Source organism: Aulonocara stuartgranti (assembly GCF_965226115.1).
Source record: "Aulonocara stuartgranti genome assembly, chromosome: 8".
In the NCBI taxonomy this organism is placed as follows: Eukaryota; Metazoa; Chordata; class Actinopteri; order Cichliformes; family Cichlidae; genus Aulonocara; species Aulonocara stuartgranti.
In genome coordinates, this window is record NC_138959.1 from 24,573,342 (window position 1) to 24,595,578 (window position 22,237).

At 41.6% G+C, this 22,237-nt stretch overlaps 2 protein-coding genes and 1 long non-coding RNA gene across 8 annotated transcripts in view; 2 read left to right on the forward strand and 1 right to left on the reverse strand.

The window, feature by feature from the left end:
- Nucleotides 1-18,775, reverse strand: part of LOC309712965 (arf-GAP with dual PH domain-containing protein 1) — a 40,656-nt gene extending 21,881 nt beyond the window's left edge. Inside the window, exons 1-4 of one of the 6 annotated variants that reach the window (XM_082544211.1) lie at nucleotides 18,379-18,775; nucleotides 14,332-15,177; nucleotides 13,998-14,198; nucleotides 2,281-2,408 (exon numbers count right to left, since the gene is read on the reverse strand). In XM_082544211.1, the coding sequence (XP_082400337.1) occupies nucleotides 2,281-2,408; nucleotides 13,998-14,088 (219 nt within the window). In that variant the 5' untranslated portion in view covers nucleotides 14,089-14,198; nucleotides 14,332-15,177; nucleotides 18,379-18,775. Of the gene's footprint in view, nucleotides 1-2,280; nucleotides 2,409-13,997; nucleotides 15,178-15,680; nucleotides 15,736-18,378 lie in introns of those variants that run through there. The other 5 variants (XM_082544210.1, XM_082544208.1, XM_082544212.1 and 2 more) reach the window with 5 other exon arrangements.
- Nucleotides 1-22,237, forward strand: part of LOC309712689 — a 354,596-nt gene that overhangs the window by 205,656 nt on the left and 126,703 nt on the right. The window lies entirely within an intron of this gene.
- cox19 (cytochrome c oxidase assembly factor COX19) lies at nucleotides 15,682-17,552 on the forward strand. The gene is made up of 3 exons (XM_082544214.1): nucleotides 15,682-15,843; nucleotides 17,049-17,160; nucleotides 17,244-17,552. The coding sequence occupies exons 1-3, from the start codon at nucleotides 15,762-15,764 to the stop codon at nucleotides 17,335-17,337; spliced, it is 288 nt and encodes a 95-aa protein (XP_082400340.1). The 5' UTR covers nucleotides 15,682-15,761; the 3' UTR covers nucleotides 17,338-17,552.

Below are 22,237 nucleotides of genomic sequence, written 5' to 3' on the forward strand. Positions count from 1 at the left end.
AGTTTGTTGTCAAAGTAAAAGTTGTACCTCAGCAGTGGCCAATATGTTTCAAAAGGCACAACTTTGAAAGCAAATGGTCGATTTAGCAATAAGCTAGCAACCAAAGCAAACACAAGGGGGTTTTGCTTACTGGTTGAGGAGTACACATTGTTGCCAAGTGACATGTGGCTTGGGGGGTCACTGATTGGTCTCTAGGCCACGTGACAGGGGCTTTAGCAATCATTCTCCCAGCAACTGCCATTAGCCTCCAGCAAACACTCACAACCATTTGGCAAATAGTCTTGTTTCCATTGCTTTTGCAATCGTCATGGTGTTAACTAGTGGACTTCAAAGGTATGTGCGATTTTAGGAATGACACATTTCAAAACACACAAAATGTAAAACTAGGAGCCATTTTACTAAAACAAGTGCAAGAGCGACTCAAAAGACAATCCTAACAAAAGGGACTGTTTGCTACAACTGTTTACACCACCACTTTAGTTATGATGCTACAAGTTGCTAAAAACAACCATCTCCGGTGCTAAAACATGAAGCCAAGCCACATGTGTGAAAGTCTAAAGTTCCCCAAACGGTCATTAGTTCTAAAATGACCCCACAGATATTAAAAGCACAGCCTGCTACAAAAATAATTTTGGTCTCTATGGCTATTTTCCACTTTCTTGACAACTGTACAAAGATGAATAATAATATAAGGCATCCATTTAGATTGCATGAAAGCTTATGTTTATGCAATATTTCAGCTGTAGCTGCCATGAATAATGGTGATGAAAAAAAACATACTGCTACCTCGTTAGCTAGTCGACTAAACTGAGTGGCTCACTTTACAACTTGACCATTGTTTACAGTTGTTGCTTTCATAGGTTTTAAAAGCAACTTTCTCACAACTAATACTCGTATGTATGATACATTATAGTGTTTCATGTGTATATTATTCTACAGTTGCAGAAGACTCAAAAATATTTTACATCAGCTTTAGCTAATTTCATAACAATCCACATCTAAAAGTTTGTCCATTTATGTCTAACCAAAGAGATTGTAAAATGGATTTTTAAAATAATTAGTTCACAAACTATATGATTAATAATACAATCATTTCCTTTCCATTCCCTTTTGAATTGACACTGGATGGCTTTTTCCACCAGGTTTGTAAAATAAATAAAAATCAATTAATGTTTAAATCTCTGGTCTCTAGTTCCAAAGTTGCTGGCAGATTTAGCTACCTTCAGACAGAGGACAGGCTAGTTGTTTAGCAATCCCTGAATATCAGGAGATCTCACTGTCTGCCCACATCAGCTGATGGCTTAGCTGATACCTTTCTCCATGTCCAACTGACAAATCAGACTCAGACTGCGGGTTTACTTGTGGTTCCTCGGGTATTTAAAAGCAGGATGGGAGGCAGAGCCTTCAGCTTTCAAATGCCCCCCAACCCCCAGTTTGTATTTGGGAGACACACCTTCTCTACTTTTAGAGACACTGACCGTCCCTTAGTTATACTACAATAGGTCTATACTGCTAAGGGGCTTCCCAGGATGCACTGAGTGTTTCTTCTTCACTCACCTCTTTCCACTCTGTGTTTATACACCACTTTGCAATTAATCAATAGTTACTGTTAATCTCTAGCTCTACACCGCTACCTGAACCTGGTTTATTCCTGTTAAAAGGGAGTTTTTCCTTCTCACTCTCGCCAAGTGCTTCGTCATAGGTTGTCGTCTGATTGTTGGGATTTTCTTTTCTTTTTTCTCTGTACTATTAGAGGCTCCTACAGTGTAAAGCCCCTTGTGGCAACTGTTGTTGTGATTTGGTGCTATATAAATAAAAGTGAATTGAACTCCACACAACAGAGGAGGTGGATTGTATTTGATGTTAAATTAAAGCTCTGTTCACGACATTATCATCACAGTAATTTAATAGCATCGCAAAGTTGGTTTTATTGCCATATTTAAAAAAATATATTTGATGCTGTCCTGATAAACACCGTGTGTTACACCTGATCAGACTACACCTCCTCCTGTATTCTCTTGAGAAAATCGTAGTTGTCGCTTGCCTGTGACCCCAAACCATCTGACGCTGTGGAGGCGTAGTGCGAGCAGTATGCTAGCAAAACAGCGGCGTTAGTCCTCCATCTCTTTCTCTCGACACAAAATGTAGGAGTGTAGGAATTCAATGCTGTGGAAGCCTTGTCTCACATTCATTTTATTGTTCAAATGTCAAATGTCATCAAATGTCAGCAAGTGGACTGAGGTTAAAGGTATGTGGAGATTTTTGACATTCCCACCCTACCTCCACCTCGCTGGCATCCCATGTGTCCTGGACAGACTTGACTCGGCTGATGTGTGGGATGCTCCGGTGAAGGAGCGAGCAGGCCTGGCAAACAAACACACCCAAAGTCAGCGACGCCCAGTCTGGTTCTGCAGGAGAGACAGAGAAAGGGAAGAAGGGAGAGCCGGGGGGGGGGGGGGGATTAGAGAAATGATGAAGGTAAAAGAGAGAGAGGGAAAAGGAGGAAATGAAATTTGTGAAAGCAGGACAAGACCGCGATACAGAGAGAAAGATACAGGACAAACAAAAAAGGAGGGGTGCAAAAGTCTTGTTATGAAGATGCTTTAACAAAAAGAACAGCAGCTCAAGGTTCAGACTATAAATACTGAAGGTGCTGATGCCAGCGCTGTTAAGAGGTTACAGAGGCAAAGTAAATGAAGCGAATATTACACCAGACTGTGGCTGAGTGAGCTCCTGCTCATAAAGGAGAGCAGGGCTGCAAAATATGATTTTGGGGAAATCCTATTTAGCCTACTGGCAGGAAGCAGACCACCTGAGATCTGATCAGACCTTAGTTACCGAGCTAGTTGCATCAGACACACAAATGCACACACATAAAGACTCTGGGAGAATGTGCAAAACTGAAGAAAAACCACTCTCTCTGCAACGCAGCACAACAGCAGCAGCAGCAGCATCTGTGGGTGGTCAGCCAGGGTGCATGTGAGTCACTGTATCACACACAGGCTGAGTCTGCCCATGCTGATGAAGTGTTCAAAGTCAAGAGGCGTGATGTGCAACGGAAAGAGGAAGACAGAGCAAAGTGAGAAACTGAATGTTAGAATATGAGAAAGAGAAACAAAGAGGATCACACATGTGAATACCACAGATGGGCTGATTGATGGGTAGCAAATGCAAAGAATCACAATTCAAGTTAGCTGACTGGTAAGACTAAATGACAAGCAATCCTGGCAGCCACAGTTAGTTACTTGGAAGTGATCGTCTTTCTTGTTCCAGTTTCTCAGCTGAAAGTTTGGTATTTTTAGCTGTAGACATGGCAGTGTGCATTTGGTGTTTTTTTTTTCCACTGAATACTCAACTATCTCAACTTTTAGGCTGATTACTGACAAAAACTAAGGGAGAATAGCGAAGGGATGGGAAGTAAAGGAAGCATCATTTACGAAAAGAAAGTTCAATTCCAGCATCAGGCCGGGGTCTTTCTGTGTGGAGTTTGCATGTTCTCTCCGGCTACTCTGGCTTCCTCCCACAGTCCGAAAACATGCAATTAGTGGGGATAGGTTAATTGATAAGATAAGATAAGATAAGATAAGATAAGATAAGATAAGATAACCTTTATTAGTCCCACACGTGGGAAATTTGTTTTGTCACAGCAGGAGTGGACAGTGCAAAAGTTATGAGGCAAAAATTAGAATACAATAAGAATAAATACAGTACACAACTGTACAGAATAGAATAAAATAAAATACTATATACAGTAGAATAAAATAAAATAAATATACAATAAGATAAAAATAGAATACAAATACAAATACTATATACAACTGAGTAAAAATACAACGATGACAGAAAGGATTATTGCACTTAGTATTATTGCATATGTATGGATGTGTGTGCTTGATCAGTTAAAGTCTTTATTATGGAGTCTGACAGCAGTGGGGAGGAAAGACCTGCGAAATCTCTCCGTCCCACACCGTGGGTGCCTGTCCAGGGCGTACCCTGCCTCTCGCCCTATGAGAGCTGGGATAGGCTCCAGCGCCCCCCCAAAACCCTGAAGAAAAGGATAAGTGAATGGATGGATGGATGGATGGGCCTGACACAGCACTAAGACCACTTTAAGTGTGTCTGAGGGAAATCCTTAACGTTTTGGTTTCTGTCACTTGGTCTGTGCCATTATTTTTTCTTTTTCTGTTGTTATTTGTGTGCTCTTGCAGCATTTTTCTATTTGCTACTTAAGTTGCAATCTATTTGACCTCTCTGGACCACCGTAGTCTTCTTCCATCGAGCCAGTTACTGTACATTGTACATTGTATTATATTGTAAGTAAACAGTCAAGCAGGGCGAGCTTATTGAGACAAACATGTGAATAACAAGTCCATGAACATTCTTTTAGTCAGAGCCAGTTATTTCCATCTTTTATATACAGTCTGTGCTATCAGTATGCAGTATTAACGAAAACAAAATATATTTTATAAGTTCAAAGGTGATTATATTGGCTAATGTTAGTGTGCAGGTGTGGCATTTATGGATTAAGATGTTGCTAATGGATGCATATGCATGTGTGTGTATACTGTGCTACAGAACATATGCACATCCTAACCTGCATGTGCACAGCTACAAGCGACTGAAAGTACTGAGGGTGCCCTTACTGAGCAACATTCAAAAGTCTTTCTCTCTGTATCTCACTCTCTGTGCAGCTGCTATTTCTTAAATAAAGAGGCCCTCAGCGTGGCGCACCACAGACACACACACATGCACACACAGTGACAGCAGTGTGTAATACTCAAGGGAATCATATGAGAGGCAGGGGAACGAAAGGTTGAAGGAGGCAAAAAAAACCAACCCAAAACCCAACACCATTTCTGCATCTCTGTCGTTTCAAGGCTGAAGCGGAAAGGTTTAGAGATCTGGATGGAAACGGAGAACAGAGATGAGGGTTTGGAGGACTGGAAAAAGCAAACAGAGGGATGATGTGAGTTCCCCCGAGAGCGCTAGCTGGCATCTGCGATAATCTTCCTCCATTTCATCTCTTTTAACCCATGACAAGCAGGTGATGCTTTTATAAACGTCAAGTCATCCTTTAATCATTCTGGAGTGCAATGAAGCTTCAAGCAGCAGCGCTTTAATGTAAGGGAATCAAACCTCTTCCTTTTTAGGTCTTCGCAACAACAATATAAAAACTCACAGGCACCCACACAAACACACACACACGCACACACACACACTCACACCAAACCAACCCCTGCTGACATGAAAACATACAACCTGCCATTCGGTGGTGAGGTCATCTCTGTCTGAGTCAGGCCTTACAGAGAAACAGGCGGCACTCAGGGAGATTACTGTGGCCGCATGACTGACTAACAACACACACACACAAAACCACACACACACACAACTACACATGCACATACGCAGAGGGCTTTTTCCTCTACATGTACATGAGTGATGTTTCTCAACAGGATAGCTGTGAACAACAGATGCACAGTCGTAGTGAGCAGGAGGTGGAAAATTCCTGATGTAGTGTGACTTTTTTTTCCTTACAGTGCATATGCTGTTTGAGACATGGTTTTTTCTTTAAATGCAGCAGTACTGTGTTGCATCTCTGAGCAACTGTTCAGAGAGAGGAGACAAAAAGCTTTGCAGGAGATCTTATTGGGCTCACCTCTTAGGGAGACACCGGAGCTTTGGACAGAGGATGAATGAATGGGTGAGGGGCATTTATATTCTTACAGTGGCGGCCTGTGACTGTGAGCATCTGCAAGCACTTTCATGCATCTGCAGCAGAGTCATTTGTACAGTATGTCTCATACACATGCCTGTCAGAAGTGGCATTGTGTTGGAGATTAATAGCTAGAAAGTAGGGCCATCTGAGGTTATGACCCAGTGTGTTGGTTAAAAAAAAAACCCAAGAACAGACACCACAACATGCTTTCATTTCTCTCAGGGGTTTTTCATTTTAAAAAGACAGACGTTCCAGAGGAAATGTCTCTGCAAATACAAATATTGCCCATTGAATCCATTGAATTTGCTCTTCCCAAATCATTGATTCGTGTTTCTTACCTGCTGCCATGGGGATAGATTTTAAGGCTATGACTGTTGGGTAAGTATCATAATTTTCCTTGAGCCACTGTGGGCTAGTGTGGTCACTGTGTGTAGCGTGGTTCACTTAAATAGAGGGCTAACTCTCAAGTCCAAAACACGGGTTTGTTTAAAGTAATTGTTTCACAAAAAATACTCCATCTTTGTTATTGATGGATTACTACCTCATTACTTTTCTTTGCTTTTCATGTTCTTAACTTGAGGACATTTTTTTTACTAATAGATCTTATCCAATGCTAAAGTCTGTTCTAGAAGCAAGTATCACTGCACTGTGTTCCTTTCATTTTAAGGTCACTTGGACATGCTTGGTAAATTCCACTCCCCCCCAACTTCTATTCTGAGTACACGAGTACAAACAAAGGAGGAAATGCATTTGCTGAAATGCCACTGGTTCTAAAACTGAGGGCAATTTCTCTTTTACCAGCTATCAACAGTAATGATTGGTGCACAGAAAATGAACTCTTGGGGTATCTCACAGATATACTGGACGCCTTCAAACATTGCCCACAGCAATCCAAAACCAATGGGTGAAGGTTGATGCCCATACAGTAGACATTTTTATGGAAGGACCAAACAAACTATGTAGCTTTTAGTTATAACCTTACTATAACATAAGGTATAAAGATAGAAGTACTAGGCCACACCGCTTTATCTTAGAATTAAAGCTGATTTTGGGCTCATTGGCCCAAGTATACAAAATCATAGCTTAAAAGGAGCATGGGTTTAATACTGAGCCACTTGTGTAAAGTGGCTCAGTATTTTGATAATGATGATGTCACTATGTCAACCCCTATATTTAGTAGAATAGCTAAATGTATAGCTAATAAATAAATAGCAAAATATTTGTTTCAGAACAATCCTGCTGAGCTTTGTTGGCTAATTCATGCAAGCACACCTTCCTGAAAGGTTACTTTGTCATGTTAATACAATATTTCTACAGTTACCTCATAATCATTGGGTCAAACAGCTTTCTAGAACATAAAATACTTCAAGGAATTTTTTTGTCCTGAATCCCTAAAGGCTGGTGTGTAGTTCCAATAAAGAGGAATTAGCGTTCTGTCTCCCTGAAACTCCCTAAAAAGGAGACTTGGTGAAATCCTTGACAATGAAACGTCTGAAAAAAGTACACTAAGCAGTTGTATGTGTATATGTTTTTGTGTGTGTGTGTGTGTGTTACGTGGGCTTGTTGTTATGAGGTCACTAGAGTCTTGGAAAATTAAGAGTGTGGGTTGACCTCAACTTCCTTGAATCAAATGCTCTGTTTGATTTCATATACCACCCACTGTTTTGTTCATTTTCAACATGCTCTCCTTTGGTGATCTAATCAATAACACCTTAATGTTAAACACCAGAAAGACCAGTTCAGACAATTTCAAAAAGGTGTATTTCATTTCCAGAAGAATCCAGAACAATCTACTCATCTATTTTTGTACTGATTTTAAACTGCTTCTTATTATGTATCAAGGCTTTGTGCTGCCATATTTATTAGAATGCTGTATTATTTCAGTCGGTTGCCTGCTGGATGACAGAAAAAGACTGTAACTTTACTAAATCGAGCCTACAGCAAGGCAAACAGACCATAGTCTAAGAAACAGAAAGGTCTAAAGATACTGATACATTTTATCATTAGTGCCTGATTCCACATTAAAGAAGTTTATATTCTATATTTACAGTGAGCTTCATGTTGCTAAACAGATGCTTGACTTATATATACACAAGTCAAGCATTATACAATTTTATATATCTAAAAAATTCCCCTCTCGCCCCTGTGGGCGGTCTTTATCCATTAAGCTCGGGTCCTCTACCAGAGGCCAGGAGCTTGAGGGTCCTGCGCAGTATCTTAGCTGTTCCTAGGACTGTGCTCTTCTAGACAGAAATCTCCGATGTTGTTCCTGGGATCTGCCGGAGCCACTCGCCTAGCTTGGAGGTCACTGCACCGAGTGCTCCGATTACCACTGGGACCACTGTTACCTTCACCCTCCACATCTTCTCAAGCTTTTCTCCCAGCCCTTAGTACTCCTCCAGCTTCTCATGTTCCTTCTTCCTGAAGTTGCCATCATTCGGTATCACTACATCTATCACTACGGTCGTCATCTTCTGTTTGTCTACGACAACTATGTCCGGTTGGTTAGCCACTACCACTTTATCTGGAAGTCCCACAAGATCTTAGCTCGGTTATTCTTGACCACCCTAGGGGACGTCTCCCATTTTGACCTCGGGGCTTCCAGGCCATACTTGGCACAGATGGTTAAGAGAACTTTGTAAATATTCTCTCAGGCTTTTTGTCAGTATTACCCAGCAGAACTGTAAGCAAGAACACAGAACTTGAGCTGGAATGGAGATGTAACAGTCTTTAACCTGCCTGCTGCTTAGAGCTAAGTTAGAATGTATTATTGAGCAAACTGTGAATAGAGCAGGTAACTGAGAATTACCCTGAAGCAAGTGCTCTTCATGCATCCAGCCTACTGCACACTCTAACCGAATGACAACCTTTGCTGAAATCAAACAATTTCATGTAGCGAGAGTACATTAGAAGTGGAGAACCTCCTGCTGCTCTTGAGAAAGCAGACTGCAAAGGATGACGTAAAAACATTTGTTCAGGATTTCGTCCGATGTCAGATCATAAAAAAATGCTCAAAACACCTTAAAATTAAAGTCCATGTGATCCTAAACTGTATTACTGACTGGCGTAAAATAGGGACCGTAACCTCCTTGTGACTTAAAAAAATTGATGGTTGCCCATTTCATCACATTTTTTTGCATTCGTCAACCAACTGTGAGTGGTGGTGCTGATGGTCAACACGTTACGATCAATCTATGTTTGTTTGTCTATGCTGAAAGCAAACCGTCTACAGTGAGTCTGTTTGCAATAGCAAACTCGACTTAGATGAGTGTCAACTTGTATTCTGATTATTTATTATTTATTTCTGACTCGGACTTGAACCCAGGCCGGCCGCTTTCAGACGTTTCAAACCTAAAAAACCCCCAGAAAGCAATGAGTGGTACTGCAAAAGGAACCTAAACCTCGTTATATCTCATCTTGGACCTGCTGATTTGCTGTTCTATAAACACCTTCTGCACACCTAAAAGGATTGCTGAGGCTTCTCTCTGGAGGCAAAAAATCATTTGTGTGTCCTCAGCAGAGGGCAGAACCACAGTGCTGCTGAGCTACAGAGAAACCCCGCAGTACAAGCGCCCAGCTCAGCCTCTCAGCGGTCTCATCAAAGCGCACCAGCAGAGTGAAGATAGGGGAAGAAACGCAAAGGTAAGGAAGGGCAAAGTAAGAATGACTAAGCATTACAAAAACATCCACAAGCCAAGTTTTCAGCCCAATTCCAGCAAGCTTTCTGCCTGCTTAATGAATGCTGTATCTGAGATGGGACGATAAGACACGGGTGAGGAAGGACAGGCAGGTCACTGCTGATGCTGCGATGTGTTTTACTTTGTAAGTCTGCAAATTCACGAACAATAGAAGGATTTCATGCGATGTCGCGTAGCAGGGAAAATAGAGGACCTCATCTTTCAGGAAAAGCAGGCTAACCTGTCACCTTTATAGCAAAGTAAAGCTAGAAACTGTCTTTTTTCTGACATATTTCATTCTTCACCAAGAAAGATCTTTCTGTTTGGAGTGCTTCTGCACGGGTTTCCTCCCACACACCGAAGATCTGCTTAAGGTTAATTTGTGATTCTAAATTAGCTGTAGGTGTGAAATCGAGAAAAGGCGAGAGCCAGACAACCACACGACGGTGAGTGGACTAGACTCCAAAATAATTTTGTCTAGCACAATGCATGCTTTTCTTATTTCCTAATCCCATTTGAATTATCGTGTGAGTCATTGCAGAAAGCGATATATTTCTGGAGAAGACCTTTTCAGAGTGTAAATGTTTACTTGTAAACTAGCTGAAAGCCCTCACACCCACTTAACAGTCGCTTGTCTTGGTTTCTGGTCTGGTCTTAAATTTATGCATACAGACTCTTTAACAAATGCACCACTGTGATTAATGCAATCAGATTTCAAACAAATTTAAATGTCTGTACTCCCACTAAGTCAACTAGGAGAAGAACTGTGTGAACTGCAACATCTGGGAATGGCCATTATACAAGATTAATTGAGGGACATGCTGCCGGCATCTCCTGGGAGATAAAATAAGTGCATTTTTTATATAGGCCTGTGAAAAATGACCCTTATGCTCCCTCAATCTATGAAATGACCAAACAGTCTTCTGATGAGTTTATGGCCTCAATCGCTAGTTTCATTTCTCACTGAACACAGCATGTTGTTCATTTTGTAAACTGTGGCCCTATTAAAGCAAAAGAGGGGGATAAAGTAGAGCATCCTTTAGGGCAGCGGCCCCCAACCTTTTTTGCACCATGGACCGGTTTATGTCCGACAATATTTTCACGGCCCGGCCTTTAAGGTGTTGCAGATAAATACAACAAAAATTAAAAAAAAAAAAAAAAAAGATTCATAACACATGGGAAAAGACCCAGGGAAACCGAGTTAACAATAAAAATGATTAAAAAAAATAGAAAACCCAGAAAACCATAGATTTCACACCCGAGCATCAACTCTCGCGGCCTGGTACCAAATGACTCACAGACTGGTACTGGTCTGTGGCCCGGGTTTGGGCACCGCTGCTTTAGGGCAGATCCACCTTGTCGATGACAAGTTTCTACCTGGGAAGTGTGCAATGTTGCTCTGTTTCTTAGTCAGTGACTGATGTGTAAAATGAGTAAGAAAATTCTGAGTACAGGGAGAAGGTTACTGGGTTCGAAATCAGCCTGTGGCCTGAACGAACAAGCTTGTTCTCACCATGCTTGTGTGGATTCTTTCCAGGTTTTAGATTGGATATACGAGTGCAGGGTGTACCCCACCTCTCGCCCTTCGATACCTGGGATCCAGTTCTCCCACAAGCCAGAACTGGATAAGCAGAACAAGGATAGATGGCACTCGTTTAAGGAAAATCAAATGTTTGCTTCACTAAATATGAAAAAACTATTTCCCATTTTGTACTTACCTCTTTGTACGGTATCTGTTATATTCTACTTAACAGCCACAATGATGTTTTTTTCCTTTCTCTTTTGTCTATTGAGCGGATTTGTCTGTTTTTCTCTATATTGAAACCATCTCATAATTGAACCACCAAAACCAGCATCAAAAATTCATATCTTGATGAGATGTGAATTATTAGCCTGGGGATTCCTGGTTCCTGCCAACAGGGGAAGTGGTACTGGTGGGGGTTTCATCTGTGCTGCTTGTACTCTTGTGAAATTTTATGAAAGAAGCACAGTAATTAGGAAACAAAGCAGTTGGATTCAACTAAACTATAGCACGCATGCTGAAGGAAATTTCATCACCTCGAGGAAAGCGAGTGTATACGACTTGGCGGATCAGATTTTCCAGCTCCTTCCCCTAAGCTGTTGTATTACATCCTGGATACAATTGGCACTGCCACACAGAACAGAACATCAACTGCTCTTCAGAGGCGAGATTCTATTGTGCAATCATTGCAAAGGTGAAAGTGGTGTACTTGCCAGGGAAAACTGCTTAACAGTTTTAGCTCGGGAACATTCAATGCCAATCTTTCCCTGAGGCATAGTGAACTGTTGCAGAACAGTGAACAAATCATCAAAAACGACATCCCAAGAGACAAATAACGCTTGATCAGTGTAAATCATTGTGCCAGCTTTCCCCAAACAGCTTGTAGTCATGCTAGCTGGCCTGTGAGTCTGTACAGGTTTGCAAATAAATGCTTATGCTAGCACAGCCACACGCTCACAGAAACAATGCTAATGCTAACCGTCTATAACCTTTACCATTTTCATCATCTTAAAGAAGACAGCATACTTGACAAGGATGTCTTTTAGACACATAACAGATCAGGTTTCATTTTAATTTCAGCTTGGAGAATTGGCTTCCAGCATAAGTAACACTTATAAAGTACTTTCTTTCCTCAAGTATGCTAACATTTACTAATTAACAATGAAGCTAATGACTACTGCCCATCAGTATTCTACTCTCTTTTCTACTCTATTCTACTGAACAACCATCCCATATGTTTTAATAGCATTCACGTATGGCTGGGGTCTCACAGGGGTCAGCTAGGATGCATCTTCTGAATGCCACAAATATCCACAATTTTCCACTAAACCCAGCACACCAATGGGACTCATTTGTAAACTACTTAGTAAGATATCTACTGAGCCTATTGTTCATACTAATCAATTTTTATAACTCTAATTAAGGTTAAAAAACTAGGGTCATTGACGAAAAGTATAACGAAAATAACAGTGATGCCTTGCTAACTACCATAAACTTAATTTCAAGTGATAATTTCACACTTTGTTAGCTTTCAGCGGATATGTACCAAAACCTCTTCTTGTGGATGTGGCTCTGCAACACTGTGGCTAATTTTAATTGACTTTATTTGGGCTGGTGGAGGGTTGGTTGAGGTATCCATGTGCAAACTTATATTATATCAAGTCATGGGTTTGGACTCAAGGTTGGGTTAATTGGTGATTCTAAATTACAGAGATGTGTGAATGTGAGTGTGAATGTATTGTCTGTCTCTCTGTGTTAGGCCTGTGTCAGGCTGGCAACCTGGGTGTACCCTGCCTCTCCTCCTGTGGTCGCTAGGATAGACTCCAGCCCCTTTGCAACCGTGAATTGGATAGATGGATAGATGGATGGATAGATAGATAGATGGATAGATAGATAGATAGATAGATAGATAGATAGATATTGGCCAGGTGGAGGGCAGTCTGAGGTATCCATACACACATAGAGATAATATTAAGTAGTCATGGTTTATGAGTCAAGCTGTCTGCTAAGACACAAGCCCACTGGAGCTAACGGTACAAATCAATCTCTGAGTTATTTTAAGGTGAGTCGTTGTTCCCTGCTGCACCACTACACCGGATTTCAGTGTTCCCCCCGCCCTGCCAAATCTCACTTTAACCATTGTGTAAAAGCTGTTATAAACTGACAAAAGGCTGAACTGTTGTTATGTAGGTTGCTGATAATAAAAAAAAGGAAAATAAAAGAAAAATGCTTCTGCTAATTAAAAGCTGCATCAACCACAAAAAATAACAACCTTTCCACCTTGCTACAATCACAATGAAATCCCTCTTTAAGTGTCTACCCCTCAGACAAAGCTATCTTGTTTTGCAAAAGTGCCTTTGGCTCAAATAAATAAATAAATAACTAAAATGTAAAAAAAAAAAACCAATGCTGCTCTGCTACAGCCAGTCCTCAGAGGAGCCGTAACCGGGGCCAAGGAACAGGCGTCCCGGGCAGGCTCGGCTCCAAGCACTGGGCGTTCGGCCCGTACTGGAGCCTCGACTGGCCACTCACTGGTTTACTGCCATTTGAGCAACGAGGAAGGAGGGGTGTACTGAAAGGATGATGAAGAGAGGATCTGGGTGGGGGGGGATGAAGACAGTGAAAAATGAACATAAATAGCTGCACAGGAATAGGGTGGACACACAGTCAGGAACATGTAAAGCAAAACCACTCACACACAAGTAATAACTGAGCTTTATGGAGGTTGCTGACAGTGTAGACTGTAATAACACAAAACCACACACACACACACGGAGTGAGGAGCAGAATTGGCATGTCTTCACACAGTTTAATTGGTTTATGGCTCAGACTTATAAGTCCAGAGTCCACTGTCAGGCCTACTTTGGTCTACTTTGTCCTCGGGTATCTGCGGGCCTTTGTCATCAGACTCGCTCAGACTTGTGCGGTTCTGAAGTGCCAGTTGGCTCATGTACCCCCTGCTGGTGTACAGCGGCTCGAAAGGCACACGCGCACCGGCAGCTGGATGCGCTGACTCCACCGGGCGCCGGGTTTTCAGTAACGGGGCTGGTGGACGGGGTGGAGGGGGGAAGGTTTGCCTTACCTGGATTGCCGCAGTCCGCGCACTTGTCGTTGCCCGGTCTCGCCAGCACGTCCTGCAGCTGCAGCTTGTTCCCCTCCGCTTCCAGCGCCATGGTGAGTTTATCCGTCCAGCCTCACCGCGGTGGGAAGAAGGTGCCCAAGAACATCCGCCGCTGGGGTCCAGCAGACAGACAGACTGGTCACCTGCCACCTCCGATCCGAGCTGTGCCCGAGGATAAGAGAGCAGAGAGAGAAAAGGAAACTGAGCGATCCGCGCCGAGAGCTCTTTCTGCCTCTCACTGATAGCTCTATTACCCAGGCTCTTTGGCTGCATAATAATCAAGCCCACACGTTACCATCGCCGCCTCCTCCCCTCCTCTCTGTCTGCCTGCTTTCCCTTCAGCCTTATATCTTAGAAAAGTGAGACATCCAGCGGTGAGCTAGGTGAAGCTGCACGTTTAAAGAATCCAGTGGAGTCGGATCCTGCGCTCGTGCAAAAATGTCATTTAAATGAAACTGATAACATGAACGTGCTCTGAATGCACACGCAGAAACGGAGAGGTGAATAAGTGTGCCTACTATTAATAAATACATATTAACATATATCTCCCATCTGAGGGAAGGTTGCAGGTTGTTTCCGAGGTTGCACTCTCCTGGATGGAGACCCCTGATTACCACTGGGATCGCTTTGGACTTCCACATCTGTTCCAGATGTTCCTTCAGCCGCTGGTAATTTACTATTTTCTCCTGCTCCTTCTTCCTGATGTTGCTGTCTGCTGCGATTACCACATTTAACACAACTCACACCACAGCGCATTTGGCCTGTTTCTCTTAACCACCTTTGTTGGTGTCTCCCAGCAGGACTTGGGGACTTTTAGGGTATATGCAGCACAGATGTTCTTGCACACAGACCCAGCTTGCATCTTACATCCTGTTGCCTGCCATGTGTTGGATAGTCTCTGGGGCAGCCTTGCACAGTCTGCAGCTTGGGTCCTGTTGGTTGTGGTAAACGCTTACTTCTATGGATCTGGCACTTGGGGCCTGTGTTTGTGTTGCCATCATCGGAGCCTCTGCGCTGTCGGCTTCTAACCAGTAGGATTTCCTAATGTCAGTCAGTTCCTCTGTCTGTCATCCCATGTAGGGGCTTGGTCGTCCGTGACAGTTTCTCTTCCTGTTCCTCATCACCGTCTGTCGGCAGCTGCCTGAGGCAATCGTTTTTGTTGTTGCATCAAATCATTTTTAAATAATATTTTCAACCAGCAGTTATGATTTTCAATTTCTTACAGTATCTAAGAGAACAGTATGAATCGGTTCTATCAGATTCAGTGTACAGTTAGAGTTTCTTTTTTAGTCCGTTATATTATTTTGAATTATGAAACTGTTTTTTAGTTTTCATGAGAACTTTATTTTGCAAAGTATCCAAAGTCATTTGTTTGTAATGAGGGGAAATTCTGATCACTGTGCTTTCCCCCTGTAGTCCTATAGTATCCGTTTGCTATTGTGCATTACATGGTCATTTTTAGCAGACTGGTTGTTAATGCCACGGAAAAAAATAAGTTACACATTTATTAAGACCAAAATTAAACCCATATATGGGTTTAATTAATATCAGCTCTTATTCTTTCACGAAAGTGCGGACAGTTTACGATAGCATCAATCGATTACTAATGTCTGTCTGCCGAGCCCTCAAAATAAAACGTCATACTTGCGCGACAGCAGGGTCAAACGGAGAGGCTGTTGTTTATGTCAAAACATTTTGAGACGGCCCTCTGTGAACTGAGAGAAAATGTCTACCGCTATGAATTTCGGGTCGAAGACTTTTAAACCTCGGCCTCCGGACAAAGGCTCGTTCCCTCTGGACCATTTCGGTAAGCTCCAGCTGAGCCTGTCTGCCCCGTTAAATAACTCTCGTTCCCCTCACCGCAGACACAACAGCGACAGAATTAATAATAACTGTGACAGTGTATGCTATAAATATTTAGAAATGTTTTAAATAAGTGCAATGCACTCATAGACCTTTGTCTAAGCCAGCTGCCTTTTAGCAGGATTGGTACATGGACGTTTACAGCGATGCTTGATGCTATTGCTATTAGGACAGAAGGTCTGAAGGACAGACTGTAATGAAAATAGCGTTTACACAAACATGTATGATGTGCTGCTCTGCGTTATATTTATACCAGTTATAAATGTTCTTAACTACATTAAACTTCTGATCAGTTTGCTTTATTAAAATAAGAGACATTTAATGAAAATGAAGATTGACCACCACACATCTTTCATGGTTTTCAAAACTATAATTGGGTGCACAAGTTTGAAATTATTTTCTTTAATCAACACAGGCTCATATATGTACACCCGCACTATTTGGTTAAATGTTCGTTAGCAAGTTGCACCTTGGTTGCACTTTAAAGAAATTATAAAAGCTCAAAATGACCATTCATGCGCATGATGAGTGTATGTAAAACAACTCGCTCACAAACAACAGGAAACTTTGTAGGACAACGCCTCACCTGCTGTTTGATTTTTTTTCCTTTCATTTGAAAACACAAATGTCTGTCCTGCTCTATATAAACTGCACAGAACCTTCAAGCAATATGTTGGCAGCAGCCCTTCACTTAAAAAGCTAGAAAAGTATCATGATACACAGTCATGGACAGAAAGTTTTGGCAGTAGCACAAATGTTGTGTTTCATACAAACTTCACTGATTCTGTTTTTATTAACATGATTTTTTTTTTTTCTGCGTGTATGATCTACAGAAGAACCCTCATTAGCGTGTCATAACTTTCAAAGACTTTTAATGGCAATTAAAAATCAAATATGTGCATTATGTTGTTGGCCATTGTTCTCGATAACTTGTGCTGGATGTCAGCTTCTTCTGTAAATCCTGACTGATGATCGTGATGGGCCGCCTTATCGGGGCTGAAAGTTGATGACAACCTGTGGGCTCCTGATTCTTTAATGTTCCCCTTAAGCACTAGCGTTGTGTGGCTCGGAAGAAACAGTTTTATTACTGGGGGTTACAGATGACCATACAAATGCACAAGTCCTGATTTTGTCCTTTTGTTTTTCCAGGAGAGTGCAAAGCCTTCAAAGAAAAGTTCATGAAATGTCTCAGAGAGAACAACTATGACAACTCCATGTGCCGACTGCAGTCCAAAGACTACCTGGAGTGCCGAATGGACCAGTAAGAAAGCCAATGAAAATGTTACCTAGTGAATCGACAAAGGTAACGTGTATAATCGTCTTGGTTTTATTTTTTGTTTTCAGTCAGCTGATGACCAAGGAGCCTCTGGAGAAACTGGGATTTAAGGACCTGATGGATCCTCCCCCCAGCCAAGCAGGCAAAGACAACAAATCCTGATTTGACTCCACATCTGCTGTTTCCAAAGTGCAGAAGCATAGAATAAAGTGCTGTGACCGTGAGCTGACAAGGATGACTGCAAAGACTCTGAACATGCAGCTCCAGCACGAGGACTGTGTGTTTTCAGTCAATACAAATTAATTTTGTACATAAGATGACTTTATGTAATATATAGAGATGCTGTTTTGCTTGTCAATAAATCTTTTTTATCTAAACTTTTATTTTGGAGCCTTTGACACAGTTGCAGCAGTGACATTCTCTGAACAGTTCAAAAACAAACCCGCTTATCAAAAATCGACTACTCTTATGTTTCTCGAACACAACCTTTATGAAATTTAAAGGCTCCCTGGATCTTCTCAAATCCTGTATGGTGGAATTCAAACCAAATGTGCCTGTTTGGCATTTAAGAGTGTTTATTGTTAAGTATTTTTGATACTGTCCCATGAAATGACCAAAACGAATGATTCGTCCATGTCAGAGAAAAGTCGTTCTCCTGGAAATCCTTCCAAACAAAACATTCTTGTTCAGTCTTTTTAACTGAACTGCACTGTCATGAAGTTTAACTTTTAAAACACTAACCGAGGCCTGTAGTGTATATGGTTTTTCATCGTTTCTCTGAGCATCGTATCGCCTGATCTCGGGAATTTCTCCGGACATCCACCTCTGGGAAGACAGGCAGCGGTCTTAAATGCTGTCGCTGTAGATCTGGATGTCAAATTGTTTGGAAATTACTTTATAACTCTTTCGAGGTAGAGAAGCAGCGATAGTTGTTTCTGTAAGATCACTGCTGATATCTCTGACGCACACCTGAATGCTCCAGACAAGCAAAGACTTTGCTTCTCACTCTTACTGATAATCAGTTTGATTTGATTAGCAGCACCTGGCTGTTACTCACCTTCTGATACTCACCTTCCATATGTATTGACTCAGTCAATGGATCCGATTCTAATATGGTGGTTTGTAAATCACTTATAAATTATCAAATCTCAAACAGTAACTATAACTACAGGGAAGCTCCAAGATAGCAAACCAAGCCCTCACCTCTGAGCTAAGTAGCAGCAGTGTAGTTGGATGAAGCTTTCCAGCGAGCCTGATGCTTTTTAAACTCCTGCACCCGGCACATGTAGAGCCCCCGGTCCCCCTCGGACACGTTCAAGATAACCAGCTCAAAGATCTTTCCCTGTTTCACCACTGTCAGCTTCATCTTTGGCCATAGAAACGCTCCTTCCTCATATTGACACGGGCGATGAGGAGTTCGTCTTCTGGTTGATCCGTGCCCGCTGGTAGAAAGGTCCATTTAACCACAGGTAACGCTGTGTTGTGACATCGCTGGGAAACAACACAAGTAAGTGTGAAGGGAGAAGGGGTGATGGTGGCGTTGATGGCCAAACACAGATCTGTAGAAACGAGTAAGAATTACAGCATATATTATTTGGACTGTTGGATGCCATTGGCTGCAGGTTGTTTAACAAAAACAATTGTGGCTTCTGTAAAATAATTCAGAATTTAAGTGATTAAGATTAAGTTAACGAACATGGTGCAGAATTCAAGTCTTTGCAGAGATTAGTTGTTCTAATGTAAACTTGCTTACTTATGAACACGTTCAAAAAGCCATCTTTAAAGTAAACATTTCAACTTGCACCAATGCATCTGTAATCTTTTAGTAGCAGTATTTCTTTAATGTGCTGTAATATAAAACATCACTTCATGGAATTACGTGCAATTTACAACATTTTTAAACTTTCTTTTGCTGTTTTTTTCTCTGTTAAGCCACTCAGCACTGACCCATGAATCATTCGAGCATAAAGGAGGCACCTGAGCCACTGTTGTTTTTATGTGTAACACCTAAGTAAGTTTAGGCACCTTGGTACCCATAGCAACATAATTTGTTCCCATTTCTTTAGCTAAACCTTGCTTAGCAATGATCTGAAGCAGATGAATGGTGGTTCAACGGTGGCTGTGAATGTTATTAATTTGGACCCAGAACTGACTAATAACGTGAATCTATTGTGAACAACTTTTAAAATGAGACGCTCAAAGTCACTGCATCGCATCAAAAGATCATAAAAGTGCTCTGAAAAATGGGTTTTCCTGACACAAGTTTTAGTTTTTTTTTTTGGGGGGGGGGGGGGGGGGTGTCAAAGCTGTACCGTTCACAAAAAGTGTAAAAAGTGTCCATATTGTATCAAATGTAAGTGTGGGCAGCCTAGTGTTATTCATCAGTAGAAGAATACACCAGTGCATAGTTGGCTTGAATTTAGCTTTTGATAGTAAATGCACTGAGAAAGAACAGCCATGAGCATCACAAATCAGAGCTAAATATCTACACACTCCACAGTGAGCTTGTTGTTGCTCAGCAGCTTTCTTCCCTCTCAAGCTGACAGCAGTGTTGTTTTTGGCAGCTGTGATGACATACGTGGGATGATGGTTGAGGAACAAACTTTACTGCTGCGCGTGTTGTATGGCATTATATATGACACTTCTGCTTTTGTCAACTTTGGGCACATTTCACAATCCCCATTTTCCACGACACGCAAGCGTTTTACTGTCAAACAAGTCGCATGCTTTGAGCGCAGTGCATAATTACAATCAGGGCTTTTCCCCCAGTTTTGTCTTTTATTTGGTCTTGAGTGACAGAACAAAACAAGGAAAATATAGCTTAGAGACTGTAAAGTGCAGCTGCTGTGATGAGTTACTTAAATCGCCTGTCATAAATTACGCTTAAATAGACATGAAAATAAAAATACGAATTAAAAGTGCTAAGTAGATAGATATATACATGATATATACATGAGTGCAGGTGGTGATCAGTGCCAAACATGGAATGATGCAGTGAACACAGCGTAGGGTCATGTGTTAGTGGTGGGAACAGTCATACGGTTATTGTTCATGTGTCCAACAGCAGAGGGGAAGAAACTGTTCTTGTGGCGAGAGGTTCTGGTGCGAATGGACCGGAGCCTCCTGCCTGAGGGGAGCAGGTCAAACAGACTGTGTCCAGGGTGAGAAGGGTCAGCTGAGATCCGAGCTGCATGCCCCAGTGTCCTGGAGGCGTACAGGTCCTGCAGAGATGGGAGTCTGCAGCCAATCACCTTCTGATATGCCACGTTGATAAACTGTGTATTCTATTGATAACACACTCTCTAATCACACAAAGCTGCAGAAACTGGACAAAGACATGAAGTGCTGAGTTTGAGTCCAAACTCAGCAATAATCGGGAATATTTTTCACCACCTGTTTATCCATCACGGTGCAGAAGAGGGTGCAGTAGAAATACCTCATTGAGATGTTGCTGTTAAATAGGCTACTTAAGAACTTTGATTTCTACAGGAGCAGTATTGAACAGCTCTGTTGTTTTTTCTTTTAGCCCTCAAGGCTCTTCTTCCATCTGTTCATGCTGAATCGTATTTTTTTTAACAATGTGGGCAGGACCGCTTGAGAGCTAGATTCGTGCCATTCATTCAGTAATATTATTGATCTATGGGTTGTCATCTCATACTCTAGTAGGGGTCTATTTTTAGCCCAGCAGCATGCTACAAAGTGACTTTAATATTTATCGAACAGAGGAAAGTAGGTTGTGTTTTTGCTGGATCAACAGGCCGTATTTACCTAGATGACATGTAGAACTATTGCTACATTATGTTTGGCTTTGAAAATGTAGCCTGAGGTGAAAAACTACAATATGTTAACAGCTTGAAAAAACAATCTGAAGTGCATGGTACCAACCATAACCATTCATTGCTGGCAAAAACTAACTGAAAAGCTTGAATTTGCAGCTATCATAATGAGCAAAATACACTTCTTTCATTACTACTCTTCTCTCAGCAGACAAACAATGTGTCTCTGTAATGATTGTTACCATTTTCTGAATTGTGAATCAACACAGACAAACATACACAAACACAGACTGTCGGTAATGTAAAACACAATCGCATTTTTTAAAATGACATTCAAATGATCAAACACGTTGAAAGTGTTTGGATGGATTTTAATTTATGAATGTGATGCTGTTAATTTGTATTCGCCAAGCATGTTTACTTCCTTTAAAAAAAAAAAAAAAAAAAAAAAAAAAAAAAAAAAAATCACCCAAGTTGTATTTTTCATTGAACTGCAAAATATACTGAACGTGTTTCTTTTTTGTATTGCTTTTTTAACAACACAACTCACAAAGCATCTTGACACTGCTATGTGTGGACGGGGGCATTTCTTGTTTGTCATGCATACCTTTATTAGTCCCACAAGGGGAAATTTCATGATAAATAAATTAAATGATATGTGTAAGAAGGCCTACCGAGCGGTATGGTATCCCAGTGGAGACGGCGGGTCTACTTGGTCCAGGTGCATTGCTGGATTCCTAAGGAAACATTTACATCAAGAACGACTGTTACCTACTTACCAAATAAATAGAGTTGTATGATGTTCGATCTCTGTCTGCTGCCTACCAAATGAAATAATTGAGGACTAGCTAATTTAGTTTTGCTAACACTGCTATCAACCCGTCCAAAACGCTATACAATAAACTTACCAAGTGCTGCGGCGTTTGTGAGGTCGAGGGGGTGCACTACCATTAGAGCCAAAAATCGCCACTTTTCTAACCCGTTTGGTTAAGAAATGGCGTAAAAAACGCCGTTCAATCATTCAAAAAGCCGAAAAAACCGGCGTTCTGTTCCGACAAACGCCGCTTTTTCCGCCACTCGGATGGCGCCCTGAACGCACCATCCGAGTGGCGGAAAAAGCGGCGTTCAAAGACAGGCGGAAACGCCGTTTTTATGCATCTTTGAACGGCGTTTTTACGGCGTTCTGTGCCAGCTGTAACGACGTTTAAAACGGCGTTTTATTGAAATTATGCAGGGCACTCCCCATGGTTCCCTCATCCAATTACTTTCAACTCATTTCACCCAAT